Raw genomic sequence first — 26,196 nt, 5'->3', positions numbered from 1 at the left:
TTACTTTATATATTGTTACCATAACCCACCCGGAGACCCCAGAGTGCTATTCTTAATTTGAATTAAACTTTAATACTAATATATTTGCTTAAGCATCTGAATGCTGTAACATTGGCCAAAGGAAGGAAACTAGAATAAAACAGTTTTCCTCTCAAAAAAGTAACTGAGGGCTTCCCTGGTGGCACAGTGGTTGAGAGTCCGCCTGCCGATGCAGGGGACACGGGTTCGTGCTCCGGTCCGGGAAGATCCCACATGCCGTGGAGCGGCTGGGCCCATGAGCCATGGCTGCTGAGCCTGCGCGTCCGGAGCCTGTGCTCCGCAACGGGAGAGGCCACCCAGTGAGAGGCCCGCGTACCGCAAAAAAAAAAAAAAGTAACTGAAATGTCAGCAGTATGATATATATCATTTTATTAAATCAGGTAGGAAGATAAAAGGGCCTTCAACCACAGCAATGCAGGGAGCAAACACATCAGTTTATGTTTTTAGATATTCTTTCCCACTTGAACTATTTTAACTGTACCAAATACCACATTGCATAAACTTCTATTGCTAAGAGAGAAAAAGTGTGACCAAAAGAAGTCATGAGACTAATTCTAACCACAGCAGTATTTCTATAGCTAACTGAATACTCCACTTGGAGCACACCTGCTGGGAGACTGTTTACTTACACCAATGACATCAAGACTCCATACATTTTAGGAACTCCTCTTTGGCATTTATTTTCAAAATCGTCCAAAAATCCCTCTAGAATGCCAGTTTTAAAATATACTATTTTTACTTTCACACTGGTTTTTTTTCTTTCAATGTGGCACAGAATTATATTTTTTTCTCAGTAAGTTCTCCTTTTAGTAAAGAAATTATAAAAATACATATAATCATTCTCAGCTGTAAAGTTTAACCCCATATTGCTCCTTTCAGAAGAACAAGCACTCAATAACAGACACCTATGTTAACAAAATTATTAAAGCAATATGATGTCTAGAAAACCATGTAAGAAATTTGGTGTCTGCCAGTAACCAACTCTTACAGAAGGTTGGGCTAGATCTGTGAGATTTGGTTCTCTGCCAACTTAGCACACCCCTCCCCTTTACAGCAGTCTCAAAGAAACTCCAGGGTTCACAGAGAACATTTTGAAAATCACTAGTCAGATCAACTCTAGAGGTCCTTTTTTCCTAATTCTTCAAGACAGTTGTTAATATTTATTTTATCATTTGGAAATGAAATAGTTATAGAAAGTTCAAGTAAGGTAAAACTGGAGTTTTATCTACCGAAAAAGTAAAGACACCGATGAAAGTGAAAAGCAGTAATATAATGGACAAACACAGAAAGGAAGCTACCATATTACTTTATAACCTGATGAAATCCTTTTTCTTACATTTGAAGAAATGAGCATTTTTATACTCTAGAATGATGCTTACTAAATTATCATTGACTAAAGATTACTATTTGGAAATGACCTTTAGCTCTTTTCCTCTCTAGTATAATTTTTGTGTATTAACAGTATGTTGGAGCTGTTCTAATTTAATTCAAGAAACAAATTTTGAGCACTGAGAACACAGAGGTGAATAAGACATCATTTCTGTCTTTGAGTTGCTCATACTCCAGAGTAGAGATGGTGCAAAGCGTGAGAGGAAATCAATAACTAAAAATAGTAACAAGAATTTTAATATGAATATTTAAGAACAATGGACAAACACGTGCATGCTAATAACATGCAAACATATGTATAGCTCTTCTGTCAAATACCTGGTCCTGATATTCTCACAATTCTAGTGAAGACTGGAATATTAAACAGAGTTTTATTGATATTATTTTAATAGCCCCCCCTGTTTTAGCTTCCTTGCTTCTGTCCTTTGCCCCTTGAGAGTACTCTCAACATAGCAGCCAGAGTGATGCTTTTAAAACATGTCAGACAATGTCATTCATTCCTGGGCTCAAAATTCTGCAATGACTTCCCATTCCACTCAGAATAAAAGCCAAAGCTCTTTCAACTGCCTACAAAGCTCTGCCTGATCTGTCATCTGAGCACCACCACCCTCCCTCTCACCTATTAGCTTTCTGACATCATCTCTCACTCTAAACTAACTCTTATTTGCTCATTATCTACTTCCCACATGGACTTTCTTGCTTTTCCTTGAACACAGTGGGCATGTGTGGCCTAACCCTCATGCCTTTGCCCTTCCCTGGCTGCTCCTCTGCCTCAGTGCTCATTTTCTCAGATCTATCCTGTGCTAATTTCTCACCTCCTCTGAGTCTTTGCTCAAATGTCCCATTCTTAACAAAACCCTCTTTACCCTACAGAAAATCGCACCTAGCTTTGTCTACGTTCCCCCACATTCTCAATCCCCTTTGTTTTGTTCTGGTAGTTTTCCAGGGCACGTATCACATTTCTCACATAGACAATTTACTTATTATATTTATTATGGGTTCTGCCCTGCTAGGATTAACTTCCATGGGGGCAGGGCTCTTTGTCTGATTTTTTCACTGATTTAGCCCAAGCACAGAGAAAAGTGCCTGGCACATTCTAGGTATTCAACAAATATATGTTGAACAAATGACCATGTTTCTAGAATGATATATCAAGAAAATATTTCCAGAGTATTTTACTATTTTGAGAAATCTGATAAGCTCTTTAAAAATACATCTTTCATTTTCTGACAATTATCTGGCTAAATAATTCCACTTGGTTTTTATTATTTTTCAAGTTTGGAACACATCAGCAGATTAATAGGGTTGCCCATCATCTACTTTCTCACTCAGGTATCCTTTCACTCATATCTCTCTAACCATACCAAGAGCACTTGGAATATTGAAAGAATAGGAAGGAGGCTGGGAGGCCAGTCAGGCTAGAATGGAGTAAAATGGAGGTAGGCACAGAGCAGAGTGACATGATCTAATTTGTTTTTAAAAAAGGATAACTTGTCCTGGTGCTGAAACTGACTACAAAAATATTATAATGGCAGAAGCAGGGAGACCGGTTAGAAGGGAAAAATCCAAGAGATGATGGTGGCTTGATCTAGAGTGGTATTGCTAAGGTGGTAAATAGGGGCCAGATTTTGCGTATATTTTGAAGGTACAGCTAATGGGATTTCTAGACAAAATTGTATTGCATATGAAAAGGACAGAATACTCTTTTTTTTTAATTAAAAAAGTATTTTATTTTATTTTGCCTGAGCAAATAGAAAGATACAATTGCCCTTAACAGATGGTTGGATTCAGGGAAAAGCAGGTTTTAAGGGGAAGATCAAGAGCTTTGTTTGGATGTGTTAGATTTGAGATTTCTATTAGACAGCCAAGTGGAAACGTTAACTAAGCGACTGGATGAATATATCTAGAGATAAAAATATGAGAGTCATCAATGAGTAGATAGTTTTTAAAGCTCTGAGACTGAATAAGATTACTGAGGGAGTGAGTATAAATAGAGAAGAGGCCTGTAGAATGATTCCCAGAGAAGCACAAATATAACGGGAAGATGAGAAGGAACTTGTAAAGGAGTTTGATAAGAAGTTAACAGCTCAGGGAGAAGAAAAACTAAAGAATCCAAATAAAATAGTTTGAAGGAGGAGGAAATGGGCAACTACATCACATGATGCTGACAGTTTAAGTAAGATAAGAAATGAGAATTCACCATGGAATTTGGTAATGTGGATATCATTGGTGTTTATGACAGGAGGAGTTTTGGTAGAGTTGGAAGGTAGAGCAGGTGAAAGCTTTTCTTGGGTAAATTCAAGAAAGAATGGAAGGAGGAGTTCAAAACAGTGAATCTAGACAGATGATGGAATAACTACAACAGAGAAGTGAACACACCAATCACATATTTGTACTTGAATGTTAGCTGGGTGACTGACTCCAAAATAATAAAAACAGAAGATGCAATTGCTATAGTAACAACAATTAGATTTATTTAAATAATTAAACATTATTTTCTCACTTATGATCATGAAGATGAGGTGACTGACACATAAAGTAAATTGCCCAAAGTCAGATAGTTAATGGGAGGAAAAAAACTGAAGGTAGTCTTGTCTTCCAAAGAGACTTTTAACTTTAGGTTAAAAAAACAAAATCATCCACAATCTATATGAGTATCTGGATGCCATGGTGGGGGAAAAACTTATGGTTCAGATGGATATAGAAATTTAATATGCAGGTGTCATTATTTATATGAGCAAAATTATTTTAAAAATACCTTTTCTTATTCTCTATAATTATTTTGCTTGCCTTTAAAGAATTCTAGTAATATTAATATTCAAAGTTTTAGTCTGGTTTTAATTATTACTATCTACATTACTTAATCGGTAAGGAAAATACTTTGTCTCCTAATCTAAAATAGTCAGAAGCACAGAATAGAATGGTGGTTGCCAGGTGCTGTGGGGAAAGGGAATTAGGGAGGTATTAGGCAAAGGGTACAAAGTGTCAGTTATACAAGGTAAATAAATCCTAGAGATCTACTGTACAGCATAGATTCTACAGTGAACAATACTGCTTTATATATTTTAAAGTCTGCTAAGAGGGTAGATCTTATGTTAAGTATTCTTATCACACAAATAATAATAATAAAAAGGATGAGAATAAACTTTTAGAGGTAATGAATATGTTTATGGCATAGATTGCGGTGATGGTTTCATGGATGTATACTTATCTCCAAATTCATCAAGTTGTATACATTAAATATGTACAGCTTTTTAAATGTCATTCATACCTCAATAAAGTGGTTTATAAAAAAATACTTTGTGTCATAAAATCAGGTACAAAGAAGTACTCTTCACTTATAATGTGCTCCATTTTGTATATTTACATTCATTGCATTTGATAACATAAGTATAAATTTTAAACCACTTAAAAAAAAACTATATTCATGATATCAGATGTGGTTCCTTAAGGTGAGAAATTTAGATTGTTATTAGGGGTATAATAAGAAATAAAGACTAATTTTGTTTTCCACTTGAATTTCTTCCATATTGGTAGATAACTTTGAAATTCCAAGCTTAGACTAGCTCTTATTCTATTTTTCCTCATGATGCGTATACTGCTACTTTAATAAGGGGAGAAAAATGGGTCAAGCCCTGTTAGATATTCAGAGTGTGGGTGGAAATCCTTTGACGAGCTTTCTGGGGATGCCTCTAACATGGGAATTGCTGTTGAGATTCCAGGAGAAAAAGATAAAATTCTGTCAGTAGCGATATCTCTTACAAATAAACCCTTTCACACCCACTAAAAAGAAGGTTAGAAAGGTGCCTGAAACCTAGCAATTAACCAATATCGCTGCCAAGTTTTAGTGCAGAAAATCCTACGCTGAGCCTACACATTGCACACAATATGTTCCTTTTAATATACTTGCTGATATGAAAAATAATTCTCCAAGATATAAAATAAGTAAGGGCGTTAATACAAAAAGCATTTTCTGAATTATTCTATGTATCCTGATATCTTTAATTATTACATGATAATTTAATGTCATATAATTAGCTTTTGTTTCTTTAAAATATATGGTTATTTTTATTTATAGGAGTTTGACATTTTAAATCTGAATTTTTCAGTTTCAGTAAAAGGAAAACAGACTAGCATTAGTAGAGAATGGAATAAAGTTTCTTATAATATATAGTATCTAAAGATCTTTTCATAATGGGAGTATGTATATTCCCATATAGGTTCCTTTGGTGTGCAGGACCCTCAAGTAGAAATAGATGATAACTGGTTTTTGTACAGTAAAAGCTGGTAATAAGGGCTCTGAGTTCATTGGAAGGTATACTATATCTAATCAGAGTTGATTTCCTAATATTTCTGTGAGAAGTTCTGTATTTAGTGAAGAGTTGAGTCTGCAGTTAGCCCCTTAATTCTCTCTGGAACCTAAATCTAGACTAACAACATTATTTCAAACAGTGGTTTGGAGATTTAAAAGGGTTCTATTTACATTGTGAAAATGGAAAGCAAGATAAACTCAGCAAATTGCGTCGAATTTCTTCTTCTACAATTTGATGCAGAAAATGGAAAATTATCATCCATTCATTTATACATTCATCCATATGACCTTAATCCATATCTACTACAGAATTTTGAAGAAACAAAGTCAGGTAAGACACAGTCATGCTTGAAGGAGCGTACAGTATATGGAAGTAAACCAACAGAATAGTGTGTTAAGAGCTTGGATAAAGATTGCACAGGGTGTGATGGGGGAAGAGAAGAAGGATGCTAAATCAAACTGGGAGAGTCACTGATGACTTCCTAAAGAACATGGCACTTAGTGGGGTAAATAATGCTCCAGTTAGATGAACAGCATGTAGACATAGAGAGTGGTAGGACAAAACATGATGAGTTTATTATGTAAAAGTAGTTTAATACTTCATGGAGGGTATGAGGAGACTGGGGTGGAGTCATAGGTAATAAATCTAGAGAAAGGACAGAGGCCAAATCCTTAATGGCCTCCTGTGGTAAGCCAAAAAGTTTAACTTTATCTGGAAAACTATGTTTCATCATTGAAAAACTATAAGAATTTTACCATGGAATAAAGCCTGCTGTATAGAAGTATTGCTTGAACAGCTCACTTAACTTGATCAGTGATATCTTATTATTACAAACATTTTACTTGTCCTATGAAATGTCCATAATATGTCCTATATAATGGGTATCCTTCCTTCTCATAAATATTTATAGTAATGGTATTTTATTTAAATAACATAGTTCTTCTATGTTATAGAAGCTTATTTCTACAATATCTAAGAGTCCTGACACTCATTACTCTGTATTGTAAATACCTGTTTAATATCTATAATTTCTGGTAAAGTAGAAAGAGATTATATTGCTCTTTTTACCCAGCTATATCTCAGAATGCAGTTTAATATCTGCCCCAAAATAGTTTCTTGAAATGTACTAAATGAGTAACAAACAATACTTACAGTGAAAATAAGAACAGATATGCTAAAAATAATTTAAATTTGGGTTTAGAATACATTTGATATTGTCCCTTCCAGGAGATTTATCTACCTGATCTCGTTAGTGGTTTACCTATCTATTAGATTGAGCTGTCTCTTGTGGTACAGAGACACAGAGCCCTTATCTTGGGCTTCTGAGCATTCCCCATCCCCAGCCTATTTCCCTATATACAGCAGGCTCTAAAATGAATGTTGAATTGTGCATTAAATTTAGATTGTATTCTCTTAGGAAACAAGAATAAAATACTAAAGTAGATAATCCAATCCAGCAGCTGTTTGTTTCAGTTTTACTTTAAATATCAGGCAAAAGTGGGGGTGTAAAGAACAGGAGGATTATATGTGTAATTATAGCAAGTATTTTGATTTAATTAGTTTAGTATGTTAGAGAAAATACAACTATTGTTTTCATTCTTTTAATAACCCAGAAGCCCAAGCATAAAGGATTTTACTAAAAATTTCTCATATGCAATAAAATATGTCTCTAAATATGTATTGCTTACACAAGATAAAATAAAATGAAGGCTTTCTAGGTATAGTCATTCTTGTGCTGAACAAGCTGCTATTCTTATCCTGGTACCATATGGTTATGTTCAAATGACGTCGGCAATAAAAATGGATTATCTTAAGTTTGTGAAGAGGTAATTCATTTTCTCATAGTTATGATAATATGAAACACCATTTGCATTTCAATATACATGTTGACTTCCATGAATCAGTTTTATAAACTTTAAATTAAATATTCTAACTGAAGAAATAAATCTATAACACTACTTGGGAATGGGTGTAGAGGTGTTAATTATTATACAGGTCTACATAAGTCTATAGTTTGTATAGTCAGAAAGCAAAAACCAAAGAGTTTATCTGAAATAAACATTTGCAGACTCTGTCTACTTATGTCAGTAATAAGCTAAATAATAAATAAGAAGACCTTAAATCTACAGAAAATGAAGACAACTCAAGAATCAGCCTTCCAGAATTTTCAGGTTTCAGAACAAGAAGTGCTAAAAATTAAATATGGAAAAACTTCAACCTTCTTTAATGAGGAAAAAGTAGCTTCCGGGAAGCCAGCAACATATGAATACAGAAGGAGAAAGCCAAAGAATGGGAGACACATAGGAAACATTTTCTGATTGGTTGATGACATTCAAAAAATATTAGTTATTTTGGCCTGAAGCTAAGAGTTGATGGTGAAATCAAAACTTATAAAAAGTAAGTCTGGGTGGGAGGGGGAGGAAGACAATGATACAGTTCATTGGAGTAGTGCTTGGATGTAGTTTTCAGTATTTACACTGACAGAGGTAGTCTTCAGTATTTACACTGACAATGGGAAAGAGAGCCTGTAATAAAAGGCAAATGTCAGAACACTTTGCAATGTGAAGGAAGTTGGATGCAGTGTCCCACACCTTAAATCTTAAACTGACTCTGATATGTGCATGTTAAGGAATCAAGCAGATAAAGACAGGAAATAAAAGCCAATCATCCTGGTATACACCAATGAAACTTCTCAGACACTTAGAGTTATGATGATAATAATTAGCATAATCATATATTATCTTATATAATCATTATTATAACAAAGCAACTATAGCTAGTATTAATTAATTTTATGCTAAACAATTTAATTAAATAATTTAGTTCTCATAACACAGCATGAGATACGTATGAATAGGAACTCATTTTACAGATGAGAATAAAAACTCTGAAAGGTTAAGTCACACATCTAAAATCCTACAGCTAAAAGAGGCAGAATTAAGACTCCAAACCAAGACTGTTTGATTCCAAAATCTAGACTGCTTCTCCAACAGTGTGGATGGATATTTGTCTTAAGTCAGATCTGGATGAGTCCAAAGGGGAAGGATCCAGCTAGAGACAAGGAAGGTTCTTTGTGAGTCTGCAAAGTTTCTGGCAAGAAAAAAAATAGCACATCCAAGTATGGAAATTGAAAAAACTTTAATAAAGAGACTATTTACAAACACATGACTAGGTTAAGGAGAGGCAAAAAGGGATGTGAGAAGTACCCTGAAGCTAAGAGGTGAAGGGGCAAGGGCAAAGAGTGGTAAATGAAAGCCCAAAGAGTCAGAGCTGCATCTAGTAGGAGAGGCCTATGAACAATGAACTTTGAAGAGGAATGTGGCCACTGCTAAAACACATTCTGACCTCATCTTCTCTGTCCTCTGATTTCCTGCCAGTGACACCCATTTGCTGAACCCAAGAAGAAGCCAGGAGATAAATGTTGTCGATAAATCCATAAAAGTCATCTTCCTGGGATCGGTGTAGACAAGGGCAGAGAGAGGTTCTAAAGACAAATGGAGACTATACAGCACACCTGGTAGGAATTCAGAAGAGTAAGGGTTGACTTAGAAAACAGAAAGGCAGTTCATTTGGTAAACCTGGGATAAGATACATTTTTGAGCCTGTTCATCATTCCTTCTCTAAGGTACTATCATAATCCCAAATCAGGAGAAAAGTTAAATAATTTTCATACACTATAAATGTTTTTTTAATGAGTTGATTAAAATGTTTTAATCACTTATCTAATATAAATCTAAATGTAAAAGATCTGAATCTAAAAGAAATCATAATTTTAAAAATCGAGATGCCATTCATTTACCATAATGTTCACCCTTTTAAAGTGTACAATTCAGTGGTGTACACTGTAAATATTTTGAGTACAGACATCTCTTACTCTGAAACTCGATTCCACTCCCCAACCATGTGTCCTTTCTTCGTAGTCAGTATCTATATTTCATATTCTGTTTCATTCATTGCAAGACAGGCAAAGTACAGTTTAAGAGATGCAGTTTTCAGGGGGTTCTAATTCTCTAGGCATATTGGGGTTTCTAGGCAACAGGATCCTAGAAAGTATAACTGTCATTCACACCACTGGTTTCTGTTTTGTTTGAACCATAAATAAACACTTGTTAACTTCCATATATATTCCAAGCAGAGCTAGGTTCTAGGGATATGAACATACATTAGACAAAGTTTCCGCCTTCAATGAACATTTAGTACACAGTGTGAACAAATATGTGGGATATAGCCATATAGGATAGGTAGTTTTCAAAAATTTTTGATCAAGATACATAGTCAGAAATATGGTTTAACTGCAATCCCATATACAAAAATACAATATATATGTGTATATATGTAAACATATATATTATTTCACTGGAAATGATACTTAATTTAACTTCCATTATGTAACATGATATTTCCTATTCTATTCCATTCCATTCCATTCCATAAAATGCTGATCAAGACCCCCAAAAAATGATTTCATGACTCACTAAAAGAATATGCTAGGGCTTCCCTGGTGGTGCAGTGGTTGAGAGTCTGCCTGCCGATGCAGAGGACATGGGTTCATGCCCCGGTCCAGGAAGATACCACATGCCGCGGAGCGGCTGGGCCCGTGAGCCATGGCCACCTAGGCTGCGCGTCCGGAGGCTGTGCTCCACAACGGGAGAGGCCACAACAGTGAGAGGCCCGCGTACCACAAAACAAAACAAAACAAAACAAAACAAAAAAGAACAAAAAAAACCCCATAATCGACACTGTAGAAAACCAAATCTGTAACACATGGAATAAGTCTGAAGAGATTTCCTATAATACTGAGGCAAAGTAAAAGTAGCAGAAAACACTAAGAAAGGAAATAAAAGACATGTGGGACAGATAACACTCCAACCAACAAATCATAAGTGCTCACAGGTTAAAAAAACCGAAAACAAAGAGTAGAGGGTAACTAACACAAAAACTCCTTTGTAGAGAAAAGACCTGATCCACAGGCCAAAATTACTCAGAGTACATGGAAAATTGATAAAAAGAGATTAATTAGTAATATTTCTTAGTGAAATTTATGAATGTCAAAAATATTCAAAGAAATATATCTAGTAAGCATCCAGCCTAATAGTGGGAGGAAGGAGTGAGAAACAGATTACCTATGAAAGGAAAAAATAAACTGGGTTGACCTCAGACTTCTCCACAATACTACATGTCAGAAAAAAAAGAGTAATATCTATTCAATTCCCAAACTGCCATCCTAAATCAACTGTTGCCCATGTAAGAAAGCATTAGGAACACAGTGTTGGGTAGACAAAGGCATAGATATTTCCCTTTTGCATATTTATAGAAAAACTAAGATGTAATCAATTGGTAGAGAAATGAGCCTACATAAAGAACTTGAAAGGGGACTTACAGTGTTATAAAAAGGCTATGGGGTACATTGAAATGAATTAAATCAGTTTAAGTATGATTACTTTAGATATTACTGCCAAACAATGCAAATGTTAACTAATAATTATCATAATAGTAGATATTAATGTCTAAAAGCCAAAATCATATTTTAAAAGCCAAGAAGTGGGAAAAGAGAGGGAAATAAAAATTCAGGAAATAAGTTCTCACTTTACATGGGATGGTTAATCAAAAAATATTTCTTTCTGCATACTTAACAGTAAAAAATATTTAAGTACTTTTAATCTTAAAAAATATTAACATCAGCCAGTAGTAAATTAAAAAAAATTTTTAATGTCATCAAAATTGCTAGAGAAAAGGCAAAAACAAATATGTATATGTGGATAATGGACAAAAGAAAATTTAAACGCCAAAGATAATTTCAATAAAACACAAAAATAGAAAATATAAAACAAGATGACATAGAAAGAGTAAGCATATCCTGATTTAATTACCCTTTACAAAAAACAGATTTGTTTACACAAAGGAAATATATCTGGTATTTGTTTATAGGAAGTACATCTAAAATAACACAGCACAGAAAGACTTAAAACAGCAGTAATATGGATAAGGATAAGACTATATTAGAATTAGAATTCTAATAAATTAAGTTATAATTACATGAAGGAAATATTCTGCAACCAATAAAACTATTCTTTAAGGTAATTTAATGAAATAAGAATGTGCTGATAATGTATAAATAGAATCAAATTTTGTAAACTATATATGTGTATATGTATGAATGTATATATATATGTGTATATATATATACATATATATATAACCAAAAAGATTAGGAAGAAGTTTACCAAACTATTAATTTTGGTGGTGGTGGACTATGAATAATTTAAATTTTCTTCTCAGCACTTTTCTGTACTTTATCATTTTAATTAAGAAAAAATATTAGTCAGAAACATAAATACTGTAATCAATGGAAAAATATATCATCATCAATGAAAAATATATCAAGACATCAATTCTTTCTAAATTAGCTATGTATTTAATACAATTGATCAAAATGGTTTTTAAACTTGGCCAAGTTATTCCAACATTTTAGAAGTATAAAAAAGTAAAAATATCCAAAAAGTTCAAACAAGAAATAGTACATAAAATATAATGAAATATTGGCAATTAAAAAGATGGAATGGGGAACCCTCTTGCACTGTTGGTGGGAATGTAAATTGATACAGCCACTATAGAGAACAGATGGAGGTTCCTTAAAAAACTAAAAATAGAACTACCATAGGACCCAGCAATCCCACTACTGGGCATATACCCTGAGAAAACCATAATTCAAAAAGAGTCATGTACCACAATGGTCATTGCAGCGCTATATACAATAGCCAGGACATGGAAGCAACCTAAGTGTCCATGAACAGATGAATGGATAAAGAAGATGTGGCACATATATACAATGGAATATTACTCAGCAATAAAAAGAAACGAAACTGAGTTATTTGTAGTGAAGTGGATGGACCTAGAGACTGTCATACAGAGTGAAGTAAGTCAGAAAGAGAAAAACAAATACCGTATGCTAACACATATATATGGAATCTAAAAAAAAAAAAAAATGGTTCTGAAGAACCTAGGGGCAGGACAGGAATAAACATGCAGATGTAGAGAATGGACTTGAGGACACAGGGAGGAAGAAGGGTAAGTTGGGACAAAGTGAGAGAGCAGCATGGACATATATACACTACCAAATGTAAAATAGATAGCTAGTGGGAAGCAGCCACATAGCACAGGGAGATCAGCTTGGTGCTTTGTGACCACTTAGAGAGGTGGGATAGGGACGGTGGGAGGGAGACAAAAGAGGGAGGAGGTATGGGGATATATGTATATGTAATGGCTGATTCACATTGTTATAAAGCAGAAACTAACACACCATTGTAGAGAATTAGACTCCAATAAAGATGTTAAAAAAAAAAGATGGAATGAAATACACAAAATCATTACTACTGATTAAGGTGGTGGAATGGTAAGTGAGTTTCATTTTTTTCTATATACTTTTCTGTATATTACAAGTTTACCCCAATGAGAATATCTACTTTTATAAACTATTGATAGTAACAGCTTATTATATTTTTATAATCTGCTTTACCTACAGTCAAATGATTGAATCAATTATAATTTTCATATTTTCTTTATACATGTCTATATTCTCTAAACTCAGTGTATGGAGCACATATTATCCCTAAATTCAGAAAAAAAAAATTGTTAAAAAAAATTGTCTTCCAGTATCCATCTTCCACTGTGGTAAAAGTCAGCCAACACCCCACTGCTCCAATTTTAATGTGTTTCCTCTTGTACGGTCTTCACAGGCAATAGGGAAAAGTTTCAGTTTTCAAACAACAGGTGACCTGACATGTCATCTTTTCTGAAAGAGCTAAAATGGGTTAGCCTAAAATTCAGCTTTCCCATGAACTGCTTAGTTTTCTGTGAAAATGTTAGTTTCTATTTTTGACTTAGTTTTGACAGAGTGAAGAACATGGGATTTTTCAGGAGAAGCACAGGCTACTCTTTGACAACAACAAAATAAATAAATAAATGAAAGAAATTACTATATTTTCTCAAAAGATGTAAACGTTGAAATGACAAAATGCTTCCTTTTTGCACACTTCATTGCAAGTTGTAATTACATATGTATTTTTTTATTACTGAATCACGTGTTCAACTTTACGTGCAATGAAAAACAGTTTTAAAATAAAAACCAAAGACAAATAATGAACAATGTTATTGATGATCTTCTTAAGAATACATATGTAATCCTAGATATCAGTTACAGGATTACATATGTATTTTTCTTTTTCTTTTTTTTGCGGTACGCGGGCCTCTCACTGTTGTGGCCTCTCCCGTTTTGGAGCACAGGCTCCGGACGCGCAGACTCAGCGGCCATGGCTCACAGGCCCAGCTGCTCCGCGGCATGTGGGATCTTCCCAGACCAGGGAATGAACCCATGTCCCCTGCATCGGCAGGCGGACTCTCAACCACTGCGCCACCAGGGAAGCCCTACATATGTATTTTTAAGAAGATAATCAATTTATCTAATTTGTCAATCCTTCCAACAAACCATCCATCCATTTATCCATTATCCCCAGAAATAATCCGTAGCCCAAATTTGTGTTTATCTTTGTCATGTATATTTTTATACTATAACTATACATGTAGATATTTATAATAATATATAGCATTACTTGTCTTTTTCTAATTTACATACATATGCAGAGATGCATCATATAATCTCTAAGTTTCTTTTTTTTTTTTTTTTTTTTGCGGTACGCGGGCCTCTCACCGCTGCGGCCTTTCCCACTGTGGAGCACAGGCTCCAGACACGCAGGCCCAATGGCCATGGCTCACGGGCCCAGCAGCTCCGCGGCACGTGGGACCCCCCCAGACTGGGGCACGAACCCGCGTCCCCCACATCGGCAGGCGGACTCTCAAGCACTGCGCAACCAGGGAAGCCCTAGGTTTGTTTCTTTTAACCATTGGTTTCCCTTTCTCCATACTTCCCCCCACCATTAATTCCTTCTTTCTCAAGTTCTCCATGATTGTATATACAAACAATGCATATACAATTTTTTTAACATTAAAAGATATCCATGAAAAATAAGTATCATTTCCCCCATGTGCTCACTTTCAAAACTGTTACGTCTTCCCAGTTTGATAAGTAAAAAGTATTACACCATTATTATTTTAATTTCATTTTCCCCCTCACTGCTACTTATGTGGAGCGTCTTTTCACACACTGATCTTCTATTATTGACCCTTCTATCCTTTACCCACTTGTCAAATTGGAATTTGTTGTCTTATCAAGTTTGAGAGAACTCTTCCTATATGATAAATATTGATGGGGTTCAGGAAAAGCTACCTCAAAATATGGCAACTTGGCATAGTGAATATTTTTAAACTGAAGGAATTTGAGAAATGGCACATGTAGGTCATAAGCTCTTCATGTGAGAGATGCCTGCCTAAACCCAAAAAAGCTTCCTTATCTCTGAAAATGAAGGGACGAGAGGAATCTAAATAAATGGGACTTGCTAAATTTTGCCCACATTACTATCATTAGCTCATACCCTTTGTCCTATCATATTTTTCTGTAACTTTCCACTCTTCATCAAATCTAATATAAAAATGCTCCAGTTTTACTGTTATCTTTGGGTCTTCATTTCCTCATGAAGTCTCATGAGTCATGTAAAACTTAAATAAATTTATATGCTTTTCTCTTATTAATCTGCCTTTTGTTACAGGGATCCCAGTTGAGAACTTAGAAAAAATATATTTTTCCTCCTCTATAATATCATTCCTTTTCCTATCCTCCATATTACTAATATATCTTCTCTAAGTTAACTGTTCGGAAATTTTACCATACGATTTTTGCCATTTATTTTTTAAATTTTTATATAAATAGATTATTTCTATTATTTATTTTTATAGATTTATGATTTCAAGTCTCAACTAAGACAGTTTCTTACCTTTAGATTGTATATATAATAGGACTTTTATTTTCAATTTTTTCATACATTTTTACTGTATCTGGAAATTACTTTTGAATCTGATTTAAAATAGGGGTCCATTTTATTTTCTTCAAGTTTGATATGCATTGTACCAACACCATTTATTTAATAATGCACTATTTTCTCAATGAATTAAAACACCTTTATCTTCTATTAAATTCTTTTATGTAGTAGAATCTATATCTAGATTCTCTGCTCCACTAACTTACTTGCCTATTCTTATGCCAGTATAATATTGATTTCACTACAGTGACTTTATAGTGTGATCTGACATCTGGGAAGGCAAGTTTCCTCTCAATTTTTTCTTTTTCCCAAAAGACCTTGTCACTCTTCCCCCCATATCTACTCAACATTATATTACCTAAGTTAAAAAAAACACACATCAGTTAAGGTGAAATCAATTAATATACTTCCTGGAATTACAATAAATACATATATGAATTTGGGGAGAACTGGCCTTCTTTTATAATAGTAATTTGTTTTACCCCCAAACACATATGCTTTCTCTTTTGTTCAGGTCTTTTACACCCTTCAATAGAATTATATAGGTTTATTTTTATTGGAAATGTGTCTTTCTTGCTAAATTTATAACTATTTTATAAAGTTAGGTGCTTTTAAGAATGGAATATTTTTTTCCCACTTCCCTTTCTAGGTATTTACTACTTGAGTAGATTTTTAAATTTTTATCTAACCATTTTGTATCATCTTATTAATTTTACAAGTCCTTTTGGGTTTTTAAGTATTCAGTCAAATCATTATTAAAAAAAAAGACTATTTTAACCTTTCTTTAGTTTTTTAATTACATCTGCCAGACCTTCCAAAAATACTGATTAAAATATATATAGAAGTTAATCCATATTTACAACCTGATTTTTGACTAGATTGTTATAGTATTTCACCTTTTGAGAAAATAACTGCTATTTGCCCTTGGTTAATAGGATATTTTATGTTTAAGTAGTTGACTTATATTTCCATTTAACTTAGAGATTTTAATAACAGCTAGCTGATCATTGTGATGCTTATCAACCTATCATTGATTGACTATCTGATATGGAGCCATCCTTGTATTCTTGAATTAAACCCTATTAGGCCATAGGTATTATTCTTTTATTATCCTTTTAACTAAATGAAGGGTGAATTAGATATGCTAGTATTGCATTTTGAATTCTGCATTTATATACTTCAGTGAGGTTGGACTTTTTCTCTTTTTCCTTTTATACTATCTCTAGCAGAATTAGGTATTAATGCTGGATTCAATATAAAATGAATTTTAAGAGCTTTCTTTATTTACCATGGTCAGGACTAGCATAAAAGGCAACGCTCTTTCCTATTTTTTTAAATTTATTTATTTATTTTTGGCTGCGTTGGGTCTTCTTTGCTTCTTTGCTTTGTGCGCAGGCTTTCTCTAGTTGCAGCAAGTAGGGGCTACTCTTCATGGCAGTGTGCAGGCTTTTCAGTGTGGTGGCAGAGCACAGGCTCTAGGCACGTGGGCTTCAGTAGTTGTGGCATGCCAACTCAGTAGTTGTGGCTCGCGGGCTCTACAGCGCAGGCTCAGTAGTTGTGGCACATGGGTTTAGTTGCTCCGCGGCATGTGGGATCTTCCCAGGCCAGGGATCGAACCCACATCCCCTGCATTAGCAGGCGGATTCTTAAGCATTGCACCACCAGGGAAGTCCCTTTCCTATTCTTTATAAAAGCTAGATAACAATTGCAAATCTGATCACTGTGCATTCTTCTATGTACTTTAGTTACCTTTCTAATCTCTTTTATGGTAATAACCTATTAAAGTTTTATAATTATTGAGTCAATTTTAATAATTTATATTTTGCTAGGACATCATTCATTTATCTAGGTTTCGCATGTTGCCACAGAATTACAGTAGTATCATCTTATAATTTACCTTGTGTCTCTGGTTGGTCTTCTCTCTCAAACTTAAGCATATATTTTCGCTCTCTTTTTCCTTTAACAATCAGTGTGAAAAAGGATTTTGCTATTTTCAAAGAATGCAAAGAATGATCTCTTGGGATTTCTTTCTCCTTTTTTTCTTTTTTTTTGTTTTTTTGTTTTTCAGTTTCTTTGATTCCAGCTTTTATCTGTATTAATTACCTCTTCCTCCTTTATTTTATCTTATTGTTCTTTAATTAATTTATTAGGTTAGGCAAAGGAATTATTTTGTCGATGAACTAAAAATATCTCAGTAAGATTTGAGACAAGATAGTATAATTTAATAAAATGAGATTATTGGGTGATGGGTGAAATTCATCCCATCTCTATTAAGACATGTATACCTTTAATATGTGTAGCTAATAGTTTCCACATATGTAAACTGAAGAGAATACAGAGCCTCAAGATTCCTGTTAGGTAAAAAATTACGCCTGATAAAATTGATAATTTTAAGCTCCATTTAAGAAACTAGGGTGTTTGAAAGAATAAGAGACCTTGGGAATCACTGCCTTTAGAAACAATAATATCTAAGAAAATTCAGGTTGTCTATGATAGTGAAATATAATGGAGACCTATACTCATTCTATAAATGCTCAGGTCATAATCAAGTGAACTCCTAAGAAGTTTCACAAATATGAATGCCCTAGTACAAGACCTTCTTAAAGAAGGTGCATCTAAGTTACGTTGCTTAAAATGACAGAAAGATTAAAAAAAAAAAAAACTACTCTGGAACTAAACCACATCTTCATATTTTCTTAGAAATAAAGAACCTGGGGTCAAATGGGTTTCCAGGGACTCCATAAACACTGTGATCTTGCAAACAAAAATCTAGGTATATTTATTTACACTTTTATTGGGATACTTAATCACATTGATGGATTTGCAGAGTCTGGGACCTGAGAGAGGATGAAAAAGACTATTCTAGATTAGTAATCCAACTTTCTACCTTTAGTCTGTGATTAAACTTTTCTATGGTCATACTTTTGCTACTTCACCAAAGAGACCTTTTCTTTGTTGGATAGTCAAGTCAAACTTTACCGCTAAAATTCTCATCTATTTTGTTGATTTCAGCCTCTGGAGCTTCACATAGTAGAACAATTCCCCATTACAGAAAATAGCCCTTTACATATTTGGAGATAGCCATCTTAATTCCAAGATATTTTTCTTTTTCAGGCTGGTGTGTTCTAAACAACATAGCACATGGACATAACTCATTAATTCAAAATTTTTTCTCTAAAGGAAGATGCTTTTACAACTCATGAAGACAATAACTTTATATTTTTTAAAAGTTCTCTAGTAAATGCTCACTAATTCTGATAAATGGATAGAGTGCTCTACATTTACTTATGAATTTCAGAAAGATTTCAAAGAAAGCAATTGCATTATTGTTTCATGAATTCTACAGAATTTTTACATATTTATTTACTCCACTAAATTCTGAGACACTGTAACTCATAAAGTACTTTAAAAATGTTTTTAAAGTATGGGTTATTTGTCAAAATACTATTCATGGATGGATTTCAACACATTTTCAAATTTTAGCCAAAAATAAGTTTTTGTATTTATACTTACTTACAAAGGATAAATGCAGTAACATCATTATTTTAAGTGATTCTAAAAATATCATTTACATCAATTCTTTCTGGATAAAAAGGGAGGAAATACTTAGTGGAGTGACGTATAGTATCATACAAGGGAGAACAAATTCCAAGATGGTAAACTAAGCTCCATAAAACATAGCAACAAAATTAAATAACTATACAAGTGTATTACTTACGGGTACAATTCTGAAAGCTGTTCAGCTATTGCATAAGCTGTTGGGTCTCTGTCTAAGGCATACAGAGTAATATCTGACTCCTTCTGTAGAATGGCTCTTGTGTGTCCTCCTGAACCAAATGTCATATCTAGAAAAAACTAGCCAACACAGAAAAAGAAAATTACCACTTAGCATGAGCAAAGTTTATTCTTGCCAGCTACCTTATTTCTAGACACACATAATGCTTTTCAGAGCTGATAGCAAATAGAAAAACAAATTACTTTTTTTTTTTTGCCTAGAGTTCAATTTGTTGTACATGAGGTCTGGATCAATTATGAGTGATCAGTCCAAAAGAATTTGTCAGAGTAACAGCAAAATGATAATCTTTGTCACAGGCTGGCCAATTCAAGGCAAATTTGCATTTCCCGCCATAAGTTCAAACTAGCCACAGTGTTGTGCTACTAGCTTTTTACTGCTTTCAAGCACCTGACTAAAAATGATATTTCCAACAATTTCTCATCTTTTGGAGACAGCTTACAATTGGTGTGGCTCACTTTATCTCAAGTTCTCTAAATGCTTTATATTAAACATAAAAATATTCAAGAATACAGAGAGAGCGAGAGCAAGAGGGAGAGAGAGAGCGAGAGCGAGAGCGAGAGAGAGAGCAAGAGAGAGAGAGAGAGAGAGAGAGAGAGAGAGATTATACCTAACAGTAGTCATAGGACAAATATTTAATTAACAAATCAGACCTGAAAAAGCCCAGGGCTTAAGTCAAAACACCTGGGATAAATTATAGCCTTGCCACCAAGTAGCTACATAGCTTTAGAAAAGTCATTTAAAATTCCAGGGTTTTTAGATTTCTCCAGAGTTTAAAAAGAAAAAGAAGGTCTAGAAGAATATACCCCAATACGTGCCTAAATGGTAAGGTGACATATAATTTCTCATCTAAACCAAAACACTTTTGGTAGTAAAAGATTTGCCAGGATTAGAGGATACAAGGTATGGGAGTACATATGTTTAAATGCTTGGATCATTGAAGATACACAATGAAGTTAATTGGATCTGAATCTATTTCTTAGCTATTTTATTTGGCCACACTTAAGAAAACAATGCTGGCCCACTTAAAAAAAAAAAAAAAGCCAGCTGGCCGTTGGGCAAGAAACTAGACCTGGACCATAAGAAACGTAAATGTAAACAAGGTAGTTGATTGTAGTTGGTTTGGAAGTCAAGACACTCAGCACATCCTCTCAAAGTTACGCTCTTTGTTTAATGTGCTCTCTGAATAAGCCTCACTGGTATGATGAAAATAAAAACAATTATTCCAATAATACTGAATACTGTGACAAATAACATACACAATAAGTCAGACTGTTAAAAATATTTAAACATATAACTTTTTAAAAGTTCATGTGTACATTGCACAAAGGAAATTCCTGTAATGGATTTGAACATTTCCCTGCCCTGAATGTTACAACTTATTTCAGGGAGAGTGGTCAGAGACAAGGCACAATTATGCTTTGATTTTTTTGACTATAAGCTACCATGCTGAGTCCTGTCCTCTGATCATGTACTCAGAAAAGCTAGCCTACTATTCAAAGAATAATATGGAGGAAATCTTCTGATCAAAATTGAGAAGAGGAGGGATGTAAAATATAAGATGTAAATGTGGTTAAAAAAATGGTACAAGCACTGCTTCTTAACATAAATTTTTTAGTATAACTTAACCTTGCACTTCTATCACTGTCAGCACAAAAGGTATGGCTACATATATTTTTCATCTTTTTAAACAGTAACTTTAAAACAACACTTAAAGTCTTATTATTGGAATGGCTGTTAGGAGTACATATTTAATCTCAAGATTGAATAATTTCCTCTCCCAGTCTGTATACTTAGTTTATGCATCTATGAGGGTAAAAATCTTCTACCATAGCTCGCCTCAGTTTTAAAATTGCTAGAGGTTTAGCATGACTTAAACAAAGAACTTTTCCAGGCAAAAGTATATACCACTTTCTTGTTATGCCCTGATATCAAGTCTTATATAGCCCTGGATTTAAACTAAGAATATATCAAATAAAATAATTTGCATATGATTACCTTATCCCAAGCCAGGAAAGTCCCAATCAATATTTAAAAAGAAAAATCCTTATGATTAAAAATATTCTGGAAAATGTGAGATGATTATAATTTACATGATTTTTTTTTAATATATCATGACTATGCCCTTGGAGATGTACTGACAATCAAGGAAGTTTCCACAGGAAAAAAATAATGTATTATTACCAGTCAAGTGTAAAACAAAGCAAAAAGTGGGAGACAAATGGGATTTATGAAACTAGAACTGAACCCCACAATATGTCCTGGGTTAATAGGTGATTGGAGCCATCGACTTCCATTTTTAAAATTCTAACGGGGCTTCCCTGGTGGCGCAGTGGTTGAGAGTCCGCCTGCCGATGCAGGGGACACGGGTTCGTGCCCCGGTCTGGGAAGATCCCACTTGCCGCGGAGTGGCTAGGCCCGTAAGCCATGGCCGCTGAGCCTGTGCGTCCGAAGCCTGTGCTCCGCAACGGGAGAGGCCACAACAGTGAGAGGCCCGCGTACCGCAAAAAAAAAAAAAAAAAAATTCTAATGTACACTGTCCATCAAATATAGTAAGTGACATCTAGGCCTTATGAGTCACCCAGCACTACAATTGAAAAGGGAGCCAATTAGTTTTTCCACTCTCCTGGATTACTAACTTGACATAAGACCACATTTTTAATTTGTACAACTTGATAATAAAATAAGGCGACTGGATGATTTTTTTGCTTAACAAATGCACAAGAACAACATAACTGAATGTTTCAAAATAATCCTTTTATGAATCTCAACTATGTATATATGCAAATGTTTATCTTATGCTCCAAACATATATGGAATCCTTTCTTTGAAATTACCTGATATAATTTATCTAAAAAGCCTAACCCATATGATACCAAGAGTTTTTTTCTGGTAATTTCTCTCATCACCTTTATAACCCTGGCCAAATCATTTTAACTCTCTGAGATTCAACTGCTTTATCTAAGAAATGGGGATAAAATGTACCCTTGTTTACCTCAGATATTTATAAAGTTATCTTATTTCTTCCTTAAAACAATGAAGTAGGTGTTAGTAAATTTTACATACACAGAAACTAAAATTACACTAAGCTAGTAAATGGCAAATGTAAGAATTGAATACAGGTGTACCTGGTTCTAAAACCTGTGTTCTTTCTCCCACTGACTCTGCATTAAGTCAACAGAGTCTATATCTGCACACTGCTTTATGACTTTCCAAGCATTAATGTTTTCCTACTTGGTCTAACAAATACTCTGTAACAGAGTATGGAAAAGTGGCATTATCCCCATTTTTACAAATAAAAAACTCAGGTTCAGAAAGATAATGTGACTTAAGATCATATTAATAGTAAGTGAGGGAAAGAGAATTCTAAACAAGGTCTCACCAACTCTGAATTCTGTGATTTTTCTGAAAAAAAAAATAAAGAAGGGAGGGAGGGAGGGAGTGAAACAATAAATAAGAAAAAAATAGGGATGGTATAAGAAAGAATCATGGCAGAGATGGCTTTACAAAAATTATACAACAAAAGTTTAGTGTTTCATAGATGACCCATTCCCACTGGAATTAAGGCTCTTGAAAAGCCATCTTTCTGTATCTTTATCTCTCTCTTTCTCCCTCTTCCTCTCTCTCTGTTCCTCTTCTCCTGTTTCAAGAAGATGCCTAGGTATGTAGAGCTATAGAATATACGTTCTTTGAGGATTTTTGCATTGACGAAAGAAAAAACTTTCTATCTTTCCTATCATTTGAAGACAACCACTTTTGCTTGTTTGTTTGTTTTTTGTTTGTTTTTGCGGTACGCGGGCCCCTGACTGTTGTGGCCTCTCCCGTTGCGGAGCACAGGCTCCGGACGCGCAGGCTCAGCGGCCATGGCTCACGGGCCCAGCCGCTCCGCGGCATGTGGGATCTTCCCGGACCGGGGCACGAGCCCGCGTCCCCTGCATCGGCAGGCAGACTCTCAACCACTGCGCCACCAGGAAAGCCCAACAACCACTTTTGTATCTTTTAGTTACAAACAAAAACACAGTTCAGAAAGAGATAATGCTAGTTACCCTGGGTAGGTGGTTTCTTTAAGGAAAAGAGATGAGAGACTTCTTTGAAATTGAGTAGAGGAGAGATGGAGAAGATGAACAAATTCCAGAAAGGCGCAGGACCAATAAAGTGACTGACAGGTGGTAAGATCTCAGAGCAGCTGGCTAGATGATGGACTGAAGGGGAAGGACCCTCAATCACAGGCTTCCCAATGTTACCAGAGATTTCCATGCCTCTCTATGGCACGGAAGAAGCAGAAACTTTGGTCCCAGAGGGTCTACAAAGGTTAAAACAAAAGGCATCTTAGGGGAAATTAAATGTGACATGAGGTGAGTAAGAAGGTGCAGGGTCTCTGCATAGCTCTGGATGGTGTGTGGAGTCTGGGGGATAAGTGAAATTGATGGCTTCTCAGCACAGGGAGACTGGGGATCAAAATCAAAATGAAGGTGATTTAAAGAAAATAAAAACTAGCATTTGAGGCAGAGGATTCACCACGACAATTCTCCAACACTGCCTCCAATTCAATATGGTAGCATCAGTGCACAGTAGTAGGTGTTTAGTGTATATTTAATGATGTGATATGAAAAAAGAGCTCAGTCTCCCAATGTAACTATGATAAAGATTGCAACACTCATTTGTGCATATGAATTCAAGATGTAAGACTCATTATGATAGGATCACATAAAATAGTCACAAGATGCCCAACTTCTAAGTCATTTAACATCAATGTATTCCTAATATTAGCAATTGATTCATCAATGAACAGAACTTTTTCAGAACATTAATAATGATCTGTAATTATATAACTCTATAGCACCATGTTTTTATTTGCTGATCAGTCTCCTTTACATTTGAAATAAGAAAATGAACATTTCTTATCTTATGTTAGCTCTTTTAATCAAATACAACTAAATGACATTTTATCCCATGGTCTTCTAAATATCATAGAAAAGATTAGATTTTACTTTTCACCATGATGAGTCACACTTGAATAGTTGAGCTATAGCTGTGGATCTGATATGGACATGGTACAGACACAGAATTTCAGAGCTCAGAGGGACATAACAGACTATTCCACCTCCTCATTCTACTTATGAGGAGACCAAGCCCCAAGAAGGTAGCTGGTAGCTAGTTGAGGGCAAAGCTAGTATTAAAACTCAGATCCTGTGCTCTTTCCACTTCATCTCATAATACTCCCCATTATATAATCACACTGAAATAAAAACAATCGTTCTTTGGAAAAGCATTTTCTTAATATGAAGATATATACAAGTGGGAATTCTGCACCTTAAGCCTCCAACACAGTTAAAAACAACCACTGTTGTATCATTTTAATTTTAAGACTTTATGATGATAAATCTGTAGAATTAAATTCCAAAGACAATTATGTTTTATATGTGGCCTGAAAAAAGTGTCTGCCCATTATGTGTAATAGCAACTGGTGAAGACCGACTTCTTGACAGGTTACAGTTTTCAAACTGATCTTGAAATTAAAAACAAAAAATTAAAACACCTAAAATCATAGACTCATGGGTGATTAAAGCTAGAAGGCCTATAGAAGTAATCCAAATTTAATTCCGTCATTATATACCACTCTGTCTTTCTAGATTATATCTATATCCCTTTTATACTTCTCAAATGTGATATCCTTTAAGACAGCTAAGGCTGCTCTCTGAAGTGGGGAGACTGACAGAAATCAAGGGATTTGCCCAAGATCACCCTGCATAGACTAGATGTTTAAATGATTTGTTTTTCCCAATACAAGACCTCTAATCATTGAAATTTTCACACTGGAACAACACTGTTAAAATTGGACAGGAAAACATTTTTGGCCATGAACACTATGAGGGCATATCTTCCAATTACATTTTTCTAATGTTGATTAGTCATTTCCAATCTGTGCAAGATTGTTTTTTTTTTTTTTTTTTGTGGTACGCGGGCCTCTCACTGTTGTGGCCTCTCCCACTGCGGAGCACAGGCTGCAGACATGCAGGCCCAGCGGCCACGGCTCACAGGTCCAGCCGCTTCGCGGCACGTGGGATCCCCCCGGACCGGGGCGTGAACCCGCATCCCCCTGCATCAGCAGGCGGACTCCCAACCACTGCGCCACCAGGGAAGCCCATGTGCAAAATTTTTAATAGTAAGTTCTCATCTGAATTTGGAAACAATATGGCCTTATTTCACTTTAAAATTTCTTCCTATGAATATTTTCTTTTCTGGCAATTATTAATTTTGAATTTTTCGAATGAAAGTTCTTTTGAAAGAATTTTAGTTAAACTTCACCTATTTGTAACTAGCTTCATTTTGAAATACTGAAATGTCTCAGGCATATACTTAACTTTCTAGAGTTTTTTCAGGAGGTAATTAAATTAAAATGCATGGCATTAATTAATAACCTGTATATTTACAGAACATCCAATATAGATAAGGCCATAGAAGGTAATACAAAGATAATAAGTTATGAGCCTTCCAGTTTGGTGAGAGAATTTAGACATTCACACAAATAATTATTAGTAAAAAGAAATCAACAATATAAGAAAGGTGTATATAATATTTTACAAGGAGTAAAAAAATATTGATTTTAATCGGTAGTGAGATGAATGAAATTGAAGTAGGTTACAATTCAGCTGGGCCTTGAAGGCTGGGCAGAACTCAGAGCTCACCCTTTCTTCTCACCCTCCATATTTTCCAAATCAAATTCGTT

General features: G+C 34.8%; 1 protein-coding gene across 1 annotated transcript in view; it reads right to left on the bottom strand.

Annotated features, from left to right (window-relative positions):
- Positions 1 to 26,196, bottom strand: part of METTL15 (methyltransferase 15, mitochondrial 12S rRNA N4-cytidine) — a 201,272-nt gene that overhangs the window by 95,744 nt on the left and 79,332 nt on the right. The window contains exon 4 of the mRNA XM_082844944.1: positions 19,392 to 19,528. Within this exon, the coding sequence (XP_082701070.1) occupies positions 19,392 to 19,528 (137 nt within the window). The remainder of the gene's footprint in view (positions 1 to 19,391; positions 19,529 to 26,196) is intronic.

Source organism: Leucopleurus acutus, assembly GCF_964270905.1.
Source record: "Leucopleurus acutus genome assembly, chromosome: 8".
NCBI classification, from domain to species: Eukaryota; Metazoa; Chordata; class Mammalia; order Artiodactyla; family Delphinidae; genus Leucopleurus; species Leucopleurus acutus.
Note: the sequence above shows the minus strand (reverse complement) of the source record. Positions and strands in the feature narration are given on the sequence as shown.